This window comes from Elephantulus edwardii, unplaced genomic scaffold (genome assembly GCF_000299155.1).
Source record: "Elephantulus edwardii isolate Elephantulus edwardi_28Jun2011 unplaced genomic scaffold, EleEdw1.0 scaffold00057, whole genome shotgun sequence".
NCBI classification, from domain to species: Eukaryota; Metazoa; Chordata; class Mammalia; order Macroscelidea; family Macroscelididae; genus Elephantulus; species Elephantulus edwardii.
In genome coordinates, this window is record NW_006399807.1 from 16,535,512 (window position 1) to 16,555,250 (window position 19,739).

The following is a 19,739-nucleotide window of genomic DNA, read 5'->3' on the forward strand; positions in this document are numbered from 1 at the left end:
GACCCTCTGCAGCAGGCGCTTCAGGTCCTCCTCAGTTTCAGTAAGCAGGGTTGTGTCATCTGCATAATGCAGATTGTTGATAGATCGTCCACCAATCTTAACCCCACATTTCTCCTCATAGAGCCCAGCCTCCTGGATGATCTGTTCTGCATACAGGTTGAAAAGGTATGGAGATAGGATGCATCCCTGACGTACGCCCTTCCCAATTTTGAACCATGCATAGCAGTGTTCATTAATGTAATATGTGTTTATTTACTAGCTTTCATATGTTGAACAGGGTCAGATTAAGAAACTGATCCTTTTCTTTAAGGGAGAGACTTATAGATGCACAAGCAGTAGTCACATGCTATACTAAGTTCAATGCTGGAAATATAAGGGAATAAAGGGAGGGGTCCTCGATCCGGGCAAACATGAACTGTGTTGGTGAGTGAGTCATAAAAGTTTCTTATAATTAATACTTAAGTTGAGTCTCTCAGTACATCAATTAACTGGAGGCAAGAGGTAGAGAGAATGATGTTCGACCAGAAAAATCAAAGAAGTGTAAAAGCATAGGGAAATGGCATGTTTATAACTGCAAGTAGCTTCTGTGTGGTTGGCTCTGAAGGTGAAAGTATTTAAGTGATAAGAGATGAAGAATCAGGGCCAAACCAAGAAGATTCTTGGGTTATATTTTAAAGCATTATAAAGTTAATAGAGAGTGACTGAAAAATAAGGCTGGAGCTAGTATTAGAGGGATAAGTGAATCATGAATTTGCATTAGCCCGAGAGGGTGAGCTCTGATTGGGACAAGGAAAAATCTGAAAGCATGATAGCTATTCACAGGTGATTTCAGTAATTCCAGAAGTGTTGAAATCTGTAGTAATAGGCAGGCCCAGGGAGGATGAAGAGAAAGATCTAACAATTGAGGGATAAAAAGGGAGTGGAGTGGAAAACCTGTAATCGTTCTCAGGACATAGAGGTGAGGGGGGAAAAGCACTGCAGGGCACTCTCACGTGTCCTGCTGAGGCTTGGTGGTGCCATTTACTTGAGGAGAAATTCGTGAATGCAAGAGAATCAGCAGCCTAGGAAAAAATTAATTATGGACTCAACTTTGGGCACATTGAGATCAAGGAAGCAAAGAAAAGATGAATATTCAGTAGACAGTGGGTTATATGAGCCAGTGACTCTTCTGAGAGTCATGGGCTGGAATTGAAGGTTTGGATACTTTGAGCCTGGTTACTCAAGTGCAGAGACCAAGAAGAGGTTGAATTTGGAATGGTGATTAGAAGTAAAAGTACATTGTGGACTTGACTGGAGAAGTTGGAGCATTAGGTGAGGTTGATATAGAGTCAAGGTGCATTTGACCATTCTATAGAAATTTTTGCCCATAGGGAGTTGTGCTGCTCACGCAAAAGTGATGCCTCTTTGGTAGTTCTAATCCACCAGTGGTTCCAAGAGAGAATGATGGACAGTCTCTTCCTATGTGACTTACAGCCTCCAAAATCTTACTGGAAAATGAACTATGAGTTGGTTCTGATTCAATGACAATGAGTTAAGGTGTATGAAATTGCATTGTTTAACTTTTTGTTTTAATTTAAGATTCTCTGCTTTCTATTTTATATTTGCAACCAAATGGACAATGCATTTAATGACAAAGATATTGAAAATATTTACTCTGAGTGTCTGACAGAAATATAAGTAATGTGCATTTGATATAATCATGTTTTGAGTGCTGAATAGAGTGCAATTTTGAAACTGCCAGCAGGTGACACTAAAAACACCAGGAAAAGAATTTTGAAGGATAACTATAGTAAATTCAAAATAGAGTGTAAGACCTTTTATCTTAAACCTTGAATTTCTTTTTCTTTCATGATTGTAGGATGGTCCAGCAGTTTGCTGTGGATTTTGAGAAGAGAATTGAAGGCTCAGGAGATCAAGTAGATACTCTTGAACTTTCAGGTGGTGCTAAAATCAATCGTATTTTCCATGAACGCTTTCCATTTGAGATAGTAAAGGTTTGTACTGAATGTTTTTTGTGTTTTTTTCTTAATTTCTGTATTTTGTTTACACAACTGTTGATAAACTATTTTGAGTCATGTGGACTAAGATAGTTCCCTCAAATAAACAAACAGAAAAAAAATATACTTAGGCAAAAAAATTCAGGAGGAAACATTTTTCAGTGATGGTTTTGATTGTATTTTATGGGATTTTACTACTTTTGAATCACTTTGGCAAAAACTATTGAGTTACTCTCATGTTCATTTGTTTTCTAAATAATTAAAAAAATATTTCTTGAGGTCACACTGTATGATGGATTTCCAGTGATTCTATTGATGAAGACAGGGAATGTTCACCTAGTGAGGAAAGACAGGAAATGAACAAATAGACAAAATAAGAAAATACCAAGTGATTTATTGTGGTAAAGTGATTTAAGAAGGAGAAGCTGGGCAAGCTTCTTCCAATGGGGTTTTGAGGAAAGCCTCTCTGGGTGTAGGCCTTCTAAATCCTGATCAGAATGACATGTAGGAGGCAGCGTGTGAAGCTCTAGGAAAGAGGACTGTTGGTGGAAGAGGAAGTAGACGAGGGTGTGGCCCTCAGGGAGGAATAAGTGTGGCAGGTGAAGAACACATGTGCTGGTGCAGAGCCGACTAAAGGGAGACAGGTCAGAAATTAATTTGGAAAGGAAGGAAGTTCCCAGTTCATGCAGCCTTTCTGGTTTGTAGTGAAGTATTTATGTTAACCAAACAAAGACATCGGAGTGTTGGAACTAAGATAGGACTTGAGTTAATTTTAAAAGAAGACTATCCCTGTTGGATTCTAAAGGGGAAGAATTACTTCAGGAGGATAAATGAGATGAGGAAAAGCAGTAAGACAAGAGCAGAGGTGGTGTCTGAGGCTTATACATCAAGTTCCGAGGTTGTTTACATGATAAAGTTGTATAGATTCACTGAGAGGTTTGTGGTTCAAATGTACCCAGAGATACCTTGGAAAAACAAGCCTGGTGATCTGCTTCTGAAAGGTCCCACCAGCCTTGGAAGCCTTGCAGAGCAGTTCTACTCTGCACTCACAGAGTTGCCAGGAATTGGAACTGAACTGACCACAACTAACGATAATGAAACTTAAACAATTTTGAGAACCCCCTTTAGGAAGCCAGATATAAACCCACAAGTAGGCCCCAGGTCTTGGGAGAAGATTGTACAAAGGAGAGACCCTGAAGCTTAAGATTCCTTGACTTCACAGTAAAAGTGCTTCTGGAAAAGAGATGATGGAGGAAAATGGGTAGATGGGATTTTGGAGGTTGGGTCATTAATACTTTAACTGAGAAGTGTTTGGGAGAAAGTTTTGCCTTGCTAAACTGAGTGAACAGTAGGGACCATTAAGGAAAGGAGCCTCATGAAAGCTGTGTTTGTGTGGGGATTTGAATCAAGAGTTCTGTTTGGACATGCTGTAGGAACCTAAAAAGGAGCCATACCGTTTCACAGTGCTAACCAAAATGTAAATGGCGCAAATCTACTAGCTGCTCGACTGAATAAAGATGAGCAGTCTCTTCTCATAAAGATTTATTGGCTCAGAAACCCGATGGAGGGTTGCCTGAGCTAGGATCACTCGATGGCCATGGGAGTAGGCGATAAACAAGTTTTAGAGGCTGAGCTACTCGTCTCACCTGCAGAAAAAAGGATGCTTATATACTGGTGTGGGAGGCAGACAAGTAGATAATTTCATTAAAATATGTTAAACATAGCAAACTTCAGTACATGGTGCTGTGAAAACAGCCCATGGACATGAGTTAAACCTCAGTGCATAAAAGAAGCTGGATTCCAAGCTGTATTTGGAAGGATGAGCAATGAATTAGAAAGGAATAGAAAGAATTGGAAAGAAAGCAGTCCAGACAGGACTGTTAAAAGGTCTGAGCTGTGAAGCCAGGGAGCCTCAGTAGTACAGTAAGACAGTTCATTGTTTTATGGTTTGGCTTGTGATGGGGAGAGAGGATAGACAGTGAGGCTAGAGAAGCTGAATCTCAGAAGTCAGACGATCAACAGAATACTCTTTTGATATCCTCTCCAGGCCTAAGCTCTGTGATACTTTAACCCCACATTCAAATAAATTTTAGAAATCTAGAACTCCTGGGCAATGTCTGTATGACATTCTGTCCTCCGTTAGCATCATTAATTTTCTTTCCTAAAGAGGCCTTGAACCCAGCTGGTTCAAATCGCCAGGGAGGAAAACGAGCCAGAGAACTTGTTAGTCTCCAGAGAACTTGTTAGTCTCCAGAGAACTGTACTACTGTGCTCGTCAGGTGACACATTCCTTTGTGCATTTGTTTGTACTGTCAATTTTGGTATATTCTGCAAAAAAGGGAAGAATTATGTACGTCAAATGAATGGCAACATCAGTGTCAAGAAGGGATCCTTTATTCAGAGGACTACTTACCTATTGCAGAGTTAAAAATTCATTCCACTCTAACTCCCAGAAATCCCTACCCTTCTATGCTACCTTGAACTTTATATCAACAGATGTTTTGACCATCTGGGTTTAAGTTAAGAGAGACATGAATATCCATTTATTAATAGCTAAGTAGAGTTATTTTCATTCTTTAGTATTCAACATTATTCTTATTCAAAGGTATCATAACCACAGCTCATTTTGCATCTGCAGATGGAGTTCAATGAGAAAGAATTGCGAAGAGAAATAAGCTATGCAATCAAAAACATACACGGCATCAGGCAAGTGGTTCACATTTTTCCCCCCTCTAGTTAATGCTACCAAACGAAAACCAATGCTCATTAATGGTTAGTAAAGTAGGCTTTTCATCATCTGAACAGAATAGAATCCAGGGATGGGAGGAAGAAATAGGAAGTCTGAATTGGGACTAAATAGTAATTTTTCATAGTCTTTTAAATTAAAAACAAAACAGAACACTCAGGGCATGGTGCTTGTCACAAGAAAGGAGACACAGACAAGCAAGCAAGACTCCGTTCTCAAGAGCTTTATATTTTAGTGAGAGAGGCTCACTGTACTTTCAAGTTATCATTACTTGCACAGAGGAAAAGCAGATTAATTTTGCTTGGAGTTGTGGAGTATCATTGGGAAAGATTAATAGAAGTGGAAACTTTTGAGTTAAAACTTGCCTGTGTGGAGAGCAGGAATACTCTCAGTAGTCAAAGGTGTGCTGTGTGTGTTTGCATGGACATGGAATCTGTGGGATGCAGTATGACTTTAGGGGATAAAAGGGTTTATTGGACATTGTTGAGGCTGAGCAGGGTGAAGGAAAAACTTCTCCATAGGAAGTGGCAGTGTGAGCAAAGATAAAGAGGTGAAAAAGTACTGGATGTATTATTCTCAGAACCAGGAGTCATGCAACTTGGCTGGAATGTCAAATGTAGATAAGAGTGCAGAGAATGTGAGGCTGGGAGAGTGGAGTGGGGTAACTCTTATAACTCCAATTTCCCTCTTATATAATGTGGGATTATTTCCATTTACTTCCTTTTAAAGAACTATGATAGAAAAAGAGGAATTTAAAACACATGTCTTGAGGTCGTGTATAGAAGGCTAAACATTTGATGGACCATATTAGAGAAGAGTATTGAATATACTATGAAATGCCAAGCGGACAAAAAGGTCTGTCCTGGAGATGTGAAACCAAATTGCTCCTCGGAAGCAAGGATTGTGAAGCTCCATCCCACATCTTTTGGGTGTATTACCAAGGAGGGGCCAGTCATTGGAGAAGGATGTTGTTGTTGTTGTTATGTACCGTCGAGTTACCTACGACTCATAGTGACCCTATGTACAACAGCCCTAAACTCCGCTCTGTCCTGTGCCAATCGCACTGTCTCTGACACTCCCATCCCAATTATCCCTATCACTGAATCAATCCGCCTCACAGAGGGCCTTCCTCTCCTGCGCTGTCCCTCCACCCTCCCAAGCATGATGTCCCTCTCCAAGGACCGGTCTCTCCTCACAACATGTCCAAAGTATGTTAGACGGAGCCTCAGAATCCTTGCCTCCAAGGAGCCAGCCAGTTTAACCCTTTCCAGGACAAATCTGTTTGTTTTCCTAGCAGTCCATGGTATTCTCAATACTCTTCTCCAGCACCACAGCTCAAAGGCATCAATTCTCCTTCTATCCTCCTTGGTCATTGTCCAACTCTCTGATGCATAACAGGTGATTGTGAAGACCATGGCCTGTATCAGATGCACCTTAGTCTCCAAAGAGACACCATTGATCTTCAGCACTTTGGAGAGGTCCCCAACAGCAGACTTTCCCATGGCAATGCGCCTTTTAATTTCCTGGCTGCTGGTGCCAAGACTGTTGACTATGGAGCCAAGCAAACTAAAGCTGTGTACAATCTCATGATTAATAAGGTAGTGGGGTCAGCACAGGAGACGAAGACCCTGGATGAGATAGATTGACACAGTGACTGTGGCAATGGGTACAGGCATGTCAGACACAGTGGAATTGGCTCAAGATAGGGCAGAGTTCAGAGCTATTGTTCATGGAGTCGTTGTGACTCATAATTGACTCAGTGCATATAACAACCACAACAATTTCAAATGGAAAGAATCCCTGAGTGGAATAGATAATTAAAATTCAGCTATTAGGTTGGTGGTTCAAGCCCAGAGGTATCTTGGAAGATGTCTATCTGCTTCCAAAAGTTCCCCACCTTAAAAACCCTGAGAAGCACAGCAATACTCTGATACACATGAGGCAACTCACAGCAACAACAGCATTAAACTGAGGTGAATTAAATACACGTTTGTAAGACGTAGGTTATCTTTGCACATGACCATCCAGGAAGGAGAGGTCTTCTTTCTGTTGTTATTGTGTTTCAGTTTCAGCTAAAGAACAAATTGAGACTGTGTTGGGACTAGAAAGAACCCAAGAAGAAGAAGATTACCCTCGAGTGGAACCAAATAAAGTTTTGAGAACCACAGGGATTTTTACTTAGTGAAGTGTAGTGCTTTTATTGGCTTTTAAAACTCCTAACCAATTATATTTTTTGTTAAATACAACAAATAAAAGCTCAGTCATCCAGCACTTTAAGTTTCTGGTTTGCATGCCTTTCAACAATGAAGAACAGTTGTAATTTCTCTGGGCCTGTAAGATGAGAAAAGGTGCACAGTGTTTTGGAATAGAAGACATACTAATGATATGATTATTTAAGCTGCTAAACTTACTATTACATTTGAAAAGTTCTGTTCTTATTTGACTCACATTTTTTAAATATAGAGGCCACATTTGTCTACTAAGGATCTGCTAGAATAGATTTTTTTCTTCTTCTTTCCTATTTTGCTCACTTTGAGTGGCAATTACTAAGACCAAAGGATGGAGATAGTATTCACCAGGTTATACATGAACCCATGAAATTGTTGTTTTGTTGTTTGGGGGCTCTTATGTTGATTCTGACTCATAGTGACCCCATGTAACAGAAGGAGTGGATCTGCAGATCACAGAGCTCCACCACATTTACACTTCAATCTTTCAGTTAGAAACTGGGGTAGGGACTCTGTACTCTGGCAGTAATGGCACTGAAATATGTGTCCAGACCATTGCTATTAAAAAAGTAAATGTTGGGATTCAGAGAAGCAAGCTCTTTCTGAAAGTGGAAATTTTTGTGTATGTGTTTAGTTTTATATCTGGGTTTTAAAGTACAATTGGAATTTGGACAGACTCAAAGTTGCAGTGACTAGCACAAAGAGATTAAAATCTAATATTTCACCTGATAGTGAGCATAGGAATCAGATTACATCTGTGGAAAGAAACGCTGGAGAAGCTCAATATCAGCTGTGAAAACTAGACCAGGAGCTGATTGTGGAACAGACCACCAACTACTCATATGCAAGTTCAAGCTGAAGCTGAGGAAAATTAAACTGAATCCACTGGAACCAAAACATGACTTTGAGTTCATCCCATCTGAATTTCAGAACCATCTCAGGAACAGGTTTTAGGCCTTGAACACTAATGAACGAAGACCTAATGAGTTGTGGGAGGATATCAAATGTATCATCCAGGAAAAGTGCAAATGGTCATTACAAAGAAGAGGAAGAAAAGACCAAAATGGGTGTCAGAAGAAGCTCTGAAGATTGCATTGGAGTGCAGAGAAGCCAAAACACAAGGAAGAATTCAAGATACTAAAGAACTGAATAGAAGATTCCAAAGGACAGCATGGGATGACAAAGCAAAATATTACCATGAAATGGTGAGCCTATGGTGATGAAGGAACAAGTTCAAGCTACTTTGAAGGAAATAGCAAAAAATAACGCCCCAGGAATGGATGGTATACCTGACATATTTCAGCTAACAGATGCTGCCATGGAGGTGCTCACCAAGTTGTGCCAAGAAATCTGGAGAACAACCAGTTGGCCAAGTGACCGGAAGAGATCTATAATTGTTCCCATTCCAAAGAAGCAAAGTGTAGAAACTATAGAACAATATCATTGATTTCACATGCAAGCAAGATTCTACTGAAGATTATCCAAAAACAACTGGAACAGCACATCAGCAGAGAACTACCAGAAATCCAGGATGGGTTTAGAAGGGGTCGTGGTACTAGGGATATTGCTCATGTGAGATGGATCTTAGCTGAAAGCAGGGAATACCAGAAGAATGTCTACCTGTGTTTCATTGATTATGCAAAGGCATTTGACTGCGTGGATCATAACAAACTGTGGCTGACTCTGAGAAGAATGGGAATCCCAGAACAATTGATCATGCTAATGAGAAACATATACTTGAACCAAGAGCCCATCTCAGAACAGAGTAGGGAAACACTGCCTGGTTCAAAATTGGGAAAGGTGTACGCCAGGGATGTGTCCTATCTCCATACCTTTTCAACCTGTATGCAGAACAGATTACCTGAGAGGCTGGGTTCTATGAGGAGAAGTGTAGCATCAGGATTGGTGGAAGATCTATCAACAATCTGCGTTATGCAGGTGACACAACCCTGCTTGCTGAAACTGAGGAGGACCTCATGTACTTGCTGCAGAGAGTCAAGACTGCAGCCTTCAGTATGGACTGAGGCTCAATGTCAAGAAGACAAAGATTCTCACCACTGGACCAATTGGCAGCATCAGGATGGATGGCGAAGAGATTGAGATTGTTAACAGCTTTAATCTGCTTGGCTCCATGGTCAGCACTCTTGGTATCAGTGGTCAGGAAATAAAAAAACGCATTGCGGGGGAGCTCTGGTGGCCTAGTGGCAAGGAGCTGCAACTACAATCCCAGAGGCGCATGGTTCGAATCCACCAGATGCTCTGCCAGGGAAGGAGGGACAATCTCCTCCTGTACCAGTCAGATCTGATTTGACGGTACACCACACAAAAATAATAAACAACAACAAAAAAAGGAAAACAAAACAAAACAAAACAAAACACCCAAAAAACACATTGCGATGGGAAAGTCTGCTGTTAGGGACCTTTCCAGGGTACTGAAGAGCAATGTTGTCACTCTGGAGACTAAGATGTGTCTGATACAGGCTATGAGCTTTGCAATCACTTGTTATGCATCAGAGTTGGTCAGTGACTAGGAAGGATAGAAGGAGAATTGATGCCTTTCAGTTGTGGTGCTGGAGAAGAGTATTGAATGTACCATGGACTGCCAATAAAACAAACAGTTTCAACCTGGAGGGGGTTAAAGCAGGCTGCTCCTTAGGCAAGGATTTTGGGGCTTTGTCTGACATACTTTGGACATATTGTAAGGAGGGACAGGTCCTTGGAGAGGGACATCATGCTTTGGAGGGTGGAGAGCCAGTTCAAGAGGGGAAGACCTTCTATGAGGTGGATTGATTCAGTGACAGGGGTAGTCGGGATGAGTGTGTCAGAGGCGATGCGGTTGGCACAGGATAGAGCAGGGTTTAGGGCTGTTGTACATAGGGTCACTATGAATTGCACCTGACTTGACGGCACGTAACAACAACAACAAGAACATCAGTATATTTGTAGAAAGGCACACAGTTCAGTTTACCTGAAATAGAGGGTAATTAAAAGGAGAGGTGAACCCTAACAGAAAGGAAGATAAACATCCCATTAAGAGAGAATTTTAATGCAGTTTCTGTCCTCTTCGGTATCCATTGTGGAAGGATTAGGTTGAAAATGTGAGGAGGTATAATTAGTACAATTAGAAGTAGAGAAGTGAGTGTTAAGCAAATGATCAGAGGAAGCATTGACTGAAAAGTGGGGTAAGGAATATGTTAGGAAATCGTCCTAATGAAGGAGCCACAGAAATGAATAATGAAGGAAAAGAAATGAAGCACATAAAGAGGTGTGAGATAGGGAGAGGAAGAAAGTCGTCTAGGCATAGAAAGGATCAAATGAACTCAGCCATTGCCTGCAAGTCTTTCAGCATGACTGATGCTCAGGATTCAAGGTTCTTTCTTATTGTGACTTTTCTCTGTTGGCCTTCTCTTCCAATTCAAGTAGGTGTTTTCACCTTTTATCAATCGAGAGTGGATATCACTACTTTTCTGAGAATTGGATATCACTGCTTTTTTGAGATTTTTTTTCCCTAGTGTGAAATTAGTATTGTTTTGAAATCCATTTGAACTAATTCTATCCAAAAGTGACACTTACTCACTTATTTGGCTGTCATTTGTTGTTTTTGCTGTTTTATATTTTTATTTAGGGATTATGGAATGTTAAAATAATTTACTAAAGTTTTGATTGTTGTTGTTGCTGTTGTTATGTTCTGTCGAGTCAGAACTGACCCCTAGCTGATCCTCCAGTGGGTGTTTAGATGCAGTTAATTACACGGGAGGAGATTGGAATAATTAGATAGTGAGGAACTTCTACTCTCAGGACTCCAGAGCCTCCTATTGGGGACCACGGTACTCTCTATAATATAGTTCAGAATAGATTTTAGAGTCTAGGAACTTTGCTGTTTCTGTGTGTAAATGAGTTGGAATTATTTGCTATTCCTCAGTGGACAAAAAGAAGATTGCTTTTGGAGTACTTTAGAAATAGGAATTTAACTATAGAACTTCACTTTTAATATTGTTTGTCACTACTATGAGTCAGTGAGATGAGACAAATTACAATTAAATATAATAGTTAAGAACCATAGTACATGTTCTTATATGAAAACATTTTAAACAACTGTTTTTAGGTAATTCACAGGTTGCTATTTATGATAGACTAACAAGTGGCATCCATTCCCTAAACAACATGTCTCCAGAAACTCTATGAACTTTGATAAATGTTGGTAATTGTAGAAAGGCTTCAGGCCTTTTGTTCTTAGGGTCGCTATGAATCATACCCAACTTGAAGGCAATCAACAACAGCAACAACAGTATGGAAGATACTGTAAATGGTACTATGATTAGAACAAATCACTACTTTCTAAAATTGAGTATTATTACATGCTTACATTTTAAGTGACATCTAAAGTTAAATATTTTTAAGGTTATTCAGTATTACTCAATTTAAAAAAATCCAATATATTGTTTTCTTTATTATATTCAGGACAGGATTGTTCACTCCAGACATGGCATTTGAAGCTATTGTAAAAAAACAAATTGTGAAGCTGAAAGGACCTTCTTTGAAGAGTGTAGATCTAGTAATACAAGAATTAATCAACACTGTCAAAAAATGCACCAAAAAAGTAAGTGTGACCAACTTTTCTACAAGTAATGACTTGATTTTGCCACTTTCTTATCCTGCTGTGACCCTCTTTCTTTGACCCTTCTCACTTTGTTACAGAAGTTTGTCCAGGAGGAAGGATTGTGGAAGGCACTGAGTGGGAAGTGCTTTCATGATAGATGGACATATTGTATTGTCTTCTATCATTCTGTTCTATTATGGTGGTTTATTCCAGGAAGAGTATTGTTTTCTCAGTTACTCTTTTGCCTTTTCGGCTTAATCAGTTAAAAAATAACTTTAGAATAAGCAAAATGACTGCTCTAAATGATTATTTTTCCTATGGCACATTTATGGGATAACTAACTGTTAAAGGAAAGGGAGTGGATCCTCTTCTAAGTTATTAATGAAATCCACTTGAGGTTGGTAGTGTGAAAGGGGCAGTGCAGTGAAATGATTGCTGTTGTTGAATACTGTTAAATTGGAACTGACCCATATTTGACCCTCCAGCAGCCATTAACAGCATGAGATGAGATTGCCTATCCTCCTATGGAGCAGCTGGCTGTTTGGAACCACTTTTATTGGGGATTACAGCATAGATTCCTAACATTAGGCCACTAGTAAAATGATTCTTCTTGTTAGGTGCTGTCAAGTCGAGTATGATTCATAGCTACCCTATGAACAAAAGATCTGAACCCTGTCCGATCTTGTGCCTTCCTCACACTGCCTGACACACAAGAGCCCACTGTAGCAGTCACCATGTCAGTCAGGTGGTTGAGGATCTTCCTCTCCTTCACCGACCCTCCACCCCTTCCAGCGTCATGTCCCTCTCCAAGGAATAGCCGCTCCTAGCAACATGTCCAAAGTATGTGAAGGTAAGCGTCATCATTCTTGCCTCCAAAGAGCACTCAGATTTTCCCCTCTCCAAGACATATCTGTTTGTTCTCTTGGCCCTCCATGGGATGGTCAGTGCTCTTCTCCAACATCACAGCTCAAAGGCGCCAATTCTTTTTTTGCCATCCTTTTTACTTGTCCAGCTCTCAGATGCATAGCAAGGGATCTGAAAGACTATGGCTTGAATCAGACACTCCTTAGTCCTCAACCTGACATCATTATTCCTCAACAAACTGGAAAGGTCCCTAACTGCAGATTTTTCCAGTGAAATGTGTCTCCTTATTTCCTAACTGCTGGTACCAAGGGTGTTACTTGTGGATCCAAAGAGGATGAAGCTGTTGACAGTTTTAATATCTTCTCCGTCCATCATGATGCTGTGTATCAGTCCAGTGGTAAGAATCTTTGTTTTCTTGACATTGAGATCTAATCCACACCTAAGGCTGCATTCCTTGATCTGCAACAAGTGCTTCAAGTTCTCCTCATTTTCAGCAAGCAGTGTTGTGCCATTTGCATAACACAGGTTATTAATGAATCTCCCTCTGATTCTGATGCCACACTCTTCTTCAGAGTCCAACTTTCCAGGCAATTTGCTCAGCATGCAAATTGAATAGCTATGGAGAGATAATACAACCCTGACACACTCCCTTCTCAATTTTAAACCATGCAGTGTACCCCTGCTCTGTTTGCACAGCAGCTTCGTCATCCAAGTATAGGTTCCTCATGAGCCCGAGTAAGTGCTGTGGAACTCCTCTTCTTCTCAATGTCAGCTTCAGCTTGTTATGATCTGCACAGTCAAATACCTATGCATAGTCAACAAATATGCATTCTTCTGGTATTCCTTGCTTTCAGCCAGGATCCATCTGACACGGCAATGATATCCCTGGTGTCACGGCCTCTTCTAAAAAATCCTCCTTGAACTTCTGCGTGTTCCCTATCTATGTACTGCCTGAATTCCAAGCCTCATTGCTAAACTAGGGTACCCTTTGCTTTTGTTAATTTACCTATGAAATGAGCATGATGGTGATGGTGACACTTATAATATTAAAGTAATAATAATAGTGTCACCTCAGTAAGAATCCAACAAGGTGCTATCTTAATGCTGCAGTTCATTTAACACACTGATTGACTGTAATAAATGTGAACTAAATGCTAGCTTATCTATAAATGGCCATTTTGTTAACACTTAATAAACTCTAACTTGTGACATCTATTGAATCTGCTACAGAGGGTGGGAGAGAAACTCTTCAATATCAGGGAATTTCTGGAAATACGGAGAATGTGTGTATACCAAGGGATGTGAAAGGAACATCTTGTATTGGAAAACACAGGGCAGGCATTGGTGATGAGGTTTAAGACAGGTTAGAATGAGCTCTGTGATAGTTAACACTGGTTCTTTGAGCATTTCTTGAAAGTATAGATACTTCTGCTTTTGTTAGTTTTTTAAAAAATATCAAAATTTTATACATTTGTATTTCACTAGCATTGATTATTTTCATCATGTTCTACAATCATCACCATTATCCATTTTAAGATTTTTCAGTCACCCTTAACAGAAACTTTGTGTTTTATAGGCAGTTTCCTCCTTTTTGTAATCATTAATAAGCTTCAGTACCTTATATTTGCTAATTTCATGTGAGATCAGATTATACTGTATTTGTCCTTTTGTGACTCATTTATTTCCCTCGACAGGTTTCTTTAAGGTTCTTAAATGTAGTAGCATGTATAAGTATTTAGCTTTCCTTTATTGATGAATAGTATTTCATTGTATGTAGATATTACATCTCATTTATCCATTCATCTCTCAATGGACAGCTAGGTAATTCTACTGCTGTAATGTTATGGATTGTGCTACAGTGGATATTGCTATATATGTGTCTGTTTGCATTACTACTTTAATTTCTTCTGAGTACATACCTAGGAATGGAATTGTGCAGTCATTTGGTAATTTTATAGTTTACATTTTGAGAAAACTACTAAACATGTTTTGACTTTACACTTCTATCAGCAGTGGATGAAATTCTCTTTACTTCATATCCTTACTAGTATCCAAGTTTTCCATTGTTTTGTTTTGTTTTTTAGATGTAGCAACAGTACTTGGACTAAAGTGGACATTTCTTTGTATTTTTTATTTGCATTTCTCTGATGACTAAATATATTAATCACTCACTTTGCTATACTATGGTGGTTTGCATATTGTGATACTGGAAACTATGCTACCTTTAATTAAAATACAAGCAAGGAATGACATCTCAGACACGGGTTTCACAATGAAAGTGTACACCAGAGCCTTCACAAGAAAAAGACCGATAACCCAGTTACAAAATGGGCAAATGACATAGAAAGACTTTTCACAACAGAAAACATTAAGATGACCAACCGATTATAGGTAGACATTTTCAAAATCTCAGGCACCAGAGAGATGCAAATCAAAACAACTGAAATACCATCTCAACTCAGTAGCTCTAGCAAAGTTTAACTGGACATCCAGCAATAAATGTTGGAGAAGATATGGAGAGATTGGAACTCTCATGCACTGCTGGTGGGATTATAAAATGGTAAAACCACTTTGGAAGGCAATGTGACATTTTCTCAAATAACTGAATATAGAAATTCTGTATGACCCAGCTTTCTCACTGCTAGGAATATACCCCAAGGAAATCAGAAGTAAGATGGAGATATGTACACCTATGTTCATAGCACCATTATTCACAATAGCAAGAAAATGCAAACAACCTTAAATACCCACCAGCAAACAAATGGATTGCAAAATTGTAGTACATTCATCCAATGGAATACTTTGCAGCACTAAGGAACAACATTTTCATAAAATACTATATAACATGGGAGAGTCTAGAGAGCATTATATTGAGTGAATGAACACAATCTCCTAACAACACATCATAAAATTATTATTGTAAAATAGAAGGATAACATAAAAGTGTCCAAAGTGGAAGAATTAATAGGTGAGGGGACAGGCAAGGGGGAAGAGTGGAAATCATGAGGATAGCAGAGATTAGTGGGCGGATGGAGAGGGTGTGAAGCAATAGGAAAGGTTCAATGGGTCTTGAAAAGACCGGGTAATAATAGCCATAGATCAATAGTAATTATTTAAAATATGATGTATATGAATGATTGTGTGAAACATAATGTAAATGAAAATTTGAATACCACAAAGTACACTTGGTTGAAACACAATGTATATAAATTATTGTATGAAACTGATTAAAAATATTTAAAAAACAAATAAACATCAGCAAGGTCACATATGGTGGGCAGGTTTCATTGGAACACTAAGATTATTAAGGGGGAACTGGCTACCTACTTCTGAAAAAATGGCTTTGACTAGCAGGAGAGCATTGTCTGCTGTAGTGCCAAAAGTTGAGTCCCTCCAGTTGTTTGGAAAGCACTCAAAATATGCCTGAGAAAGATGTCCCATTCAAAGTAGAGGTGACCTTAATGGTGTGGATGGAGGAAAGCTTTCAGAGCTTTCATTTACTGATGTGACATGACTCAAAATGAGAAGAAACTTGTGCAAACATTCACAATGATCAGAACATGGAATGAGTAAAGTAGAGATGCAGGGAAAATTATAACTGTCATCAAAAGTAAAATAGAATCCATGCAAATTGACACTATAGGTATTAGTGAGCTCAAATGGACTGGTATTGGCCATTTTGAATCAGACAAATATAAAATCTACTAAGCCCAGAGTGATAGATTTAAGATAAATGACATTCCCTCCAACACCCTCTCCCCCAAAATGAATGATACTCCATTCATCCTCAAAAAGAGCATTGAAAGATATATCCTGAAGTACAGTTCTGTCAGTGATAGGACAGAAGCCTTTGTGAAAGACCAAGAACAATTAATTAGTTGTCGTTAAGTGCTGTTGAATCATAGTGACCCTGGTGAACAATAGATCTGAACTCTGTCCTAGCCTGCCATCCTTATCACCCTCAACACATTTGAGTCCATTGCCACAGGCACTGTATCATTCCATCTCATAGGGCCTTCCTCACCTTTGCTGACCCTCCACCTTTCCAAGCATGATGGCCCTTTCTATATACTAGCCTCTCCTAGCAACGTGTCCAAAATATGTGAGACAAAGATACACCATCTTTGTCTCCAAGGAACACTCTGGTTGTACTTTCTCCAAGATATATTTGTTTGTTGTTTTGGCAATCCATGGAATATTTAGCATTTTTCTCCAATGCCACAACTCAAATGCATTGATTTTTCCCATGTCATCCTTATTCATTGTCCAGCTCTCAAATGTATAGCAAGTGATTAGAAACTGTGGCTTGGCTCACACACACTTTAGGTTTTAAACTGACATCATTGCTCTTCATGGCTTTGGAAAAGTCTTGTCAGCCGACTTGCCCAATGTAACACATCTCCTGACTGCCAAGGGTTTTGAAAATAGATCTAAGCAGGGTGAAATAATTGAGAGTTTCAATCTTCTCTCTGCCTATCATGATGTTACCTAATAGTTCAATGGTGAGGACTTTTATTTTTTTGATGTTGTTGTATGCAATCCATATTGAAGACTGCAGTCTTTGATCTTCTGCAGCAATCTCTTAAGGTCCTCCTCACTTTCAGCATGTAAGCTTGTGTCATCAGCATAACACAGGTTGTTGATGTGTCTTTCTCCAATCTGGATGCCACACTGTTCTTCATGAAGTCCAGCTTCTTGAATTATTTGCTCAGCATACATTTAATAGTTTATAAGACTATCTTGGTTAGTAAGCCTCTGAGTTAAGAAGACTAATATCTCCGCTAATAAGACTGTGAATTAATAAGAATATTATTCAAATTTTGCACCAGCCACAAATGACAAAGGTGAAGGAATTTAAAATACCTATAAGCTATTGCAGTCTGAAATTAATGAAACATATAATGAACATGCATTGGTAATTACTAGTGATTGGAATGTGAAGGTTACAAATAAAGAAAAAATCAGTGGTTGGGAAAGAATGATAGAAATTATACTGGGAATATCATGGTACTATTTTGCAAAACTAATGCCTTATTAATTACAAATACCTTTTTAAAAACTATGCAGCCTAAATGTCCAACCAAAATTTAATGGATTGAGGAATTATGGTACTTTAACATGATGGAATACTATGCAGAATGCAGGAGCAATGGTTTTGTAAATTACTACCTAACTTGGGAGGGACTGGAGAACATTATGCTAAGTGAACTAACTCATTCCCATAAGGACAAATACTGTATAAGACCATTACTGTAAAAATATATAGCAAGTAAAACGTGTATGCGGATCTAAGGGGAGGGGGAAGAGGAGGAGCAGAGAGGGGTGAGGATGAGTGGGTATGGGTTAATCATAGGATCACATAATTTGATGAATGGAGGGGTGGGTGAAGGCATTGGAAAAGATCTGATGTGAAAAACAGTGTATATGAACTTTGTAGGTAAACCAGTATAAAATAAAAATTTTATTTAAAAAAGTAAAAAAAAAACAAACACCCCAATACAAATGATGTCTAAATACATGGGACTCCCTTGGTAGAATACACAAAAATCAAATCAATTACATTTGGAAAGAGACTATAGAGAAGGGGCTGACTGGCACAGTAGAGAGTCTGTTGATTGCCCTTTTGCAAATTTGCATTGAAATGAAACTGAAAACTAATCTATGAGAATCCATAAGTATATTTTATTTTAATTTAGAGACCATCTCAAGAATAGATTTAGCACAATTAACAACTAATAATCACAGAATAAATGAGTAGTGGGATGAGAATAATAAAATAATAATATACATGAAAGTAAAATATCATTAAAATAGCAAGTAAGAAAGAAAAGACCAAAATGGGTGTCAGAAGGCACAGAAATTTTTTCCTGAATAGAAAACATTCACTAAAGTAAATGAAAGAAATGAAGTTAAAATGCTGAACAGAATATTACAAAGGGTAATTTAAGAAGACAAAATATTATTAGAAAATTTCAGAGTTAGAAAATAAAAAAGGAAGAACACAATATTGCTCAAGCTGAAAGAACTGATGAAAAAATGCAAGCTTGGGTTGCAATATTGGAGAATTCTATTGTCAAAATATTGAGTATTGCAGGATGCTCAAAAAAATCAAAGAATTATTGTAATTAAAGAGTTATTGTACCTAAAGGTATTGTTAAATGTTCAACCATTTCAGGAGGAGGTATGTGTTTGATAACCAATGGTACTGATACAAGAAGTCCCACTCTGCTGAACTCATTGGCAAATAAAAGGAACAAAGAATTTACAGAATCCCAAATGAGAAGCTTTAACAAATGGATGTGATGCTGGCAGTAGTCATTTATCTGTGCCAAGGAGAACTATAGTGGCAACTTAAGATTCATATTTACGTGAATTCCATAGACTGTTTTGCTCAGATACAGATTGATTAAGTATGGAGAGATGACAACAACCTTGAGACAGCACACCTTTCTTAATTTTAAATCATGTAGTGTTCCCTTGGTATGTTTGTACAATAGCCTGTTGGTCTATAAGTTTGACATGAGCACAATTATGTGTGCTGGGATTCCTATTCTTGACAACGTTAGGCAAAATTTGTTAAGATTGACGCAGTCAAATGCTATTGATGAGTCAATAAAACAAATAGACATTTTTTCTGGTATTCTTTGCTTTCAGCCAAGATCCATCTGACATCAACAGTGATATTCCTAGTGCCATGGCCTCTTCTAAATCTACTTGAACTTCTCACTATGTTCAGTGCTAACAGTTTTTGGATGATCTTCAACAATATTTTGCTCACATAAGATATTAATTATATTGTTCGATAATTTCCATGTTCTGTTGGATCATCTTTCTTGGGAAAATCAGTTGACCAGAAATGTGTGGCTTTGTTTTTAAACTATCAGTTTTATTCCATTGGACTGTGTGTCTATTATATATATACCAGATTTCTGTTCATACTAATGGACTATATGGAGGCCTGGTGTGTTATGTTGATAACTTAAAGGCTGTATATCTCTCTACTGGTTCAAATACACCAGTTACTCCAAGGTGGCAAAATGAGGAGTCTCCTCCTGTTAAGATTTACAGTTTTAGAAACCCAATGGAAGGTTGTTATGAGTCACTATTGACCTCATAGCATTGAATGAGTAGCTATTTCAGGAAGAAGTTTCTTGAAAAGAAAGCAGGTTTTTTTTATACACACTCATGTTTATTGCTGAGCTGCAGGTTTGTTTTTTTCCCCCTATAATTATATTTTATTAATTTTCATAAACATTTACAGAGATTTTGGGTTTCCATTCATTCATTGTTGCACTATTCTCTCT

The 19,739-nt window shown here is 38.5% G+C and overlaps 1 protein-coding gene across 4 annotated transcripts in view; it reads left to right on the forward strand.

Annotated features, from left to right (window-relative positions):
- DNM3 (dynamin 3) overlaps nt 1-19,739 on the forward strand; it is an 875,056-nt gene that overhangs the window by 305,439 nt on the left and 549,878 nt on the right. For all 4 annotated transcript variants that reach the window (XM_006887429.1, XM_006887430.1, XM_006887432.1 and 1 more), the window contains exons 8-10: nt 1,859-1,994; nt 4,636-4,703; nt 11,433-11,571. In XM_006887429.1, the coding sequence (XP_006887491.1) occupies nt 1,859-1,994; nt 4,636-4,703; nt 11,433-11,571 (343 nt within the window). The remainder of the gene's footprint in view (nt 1-1,858; nt 1,995-4,635; nt 4,704-11,432; nt 11,572-19,739) is intronic.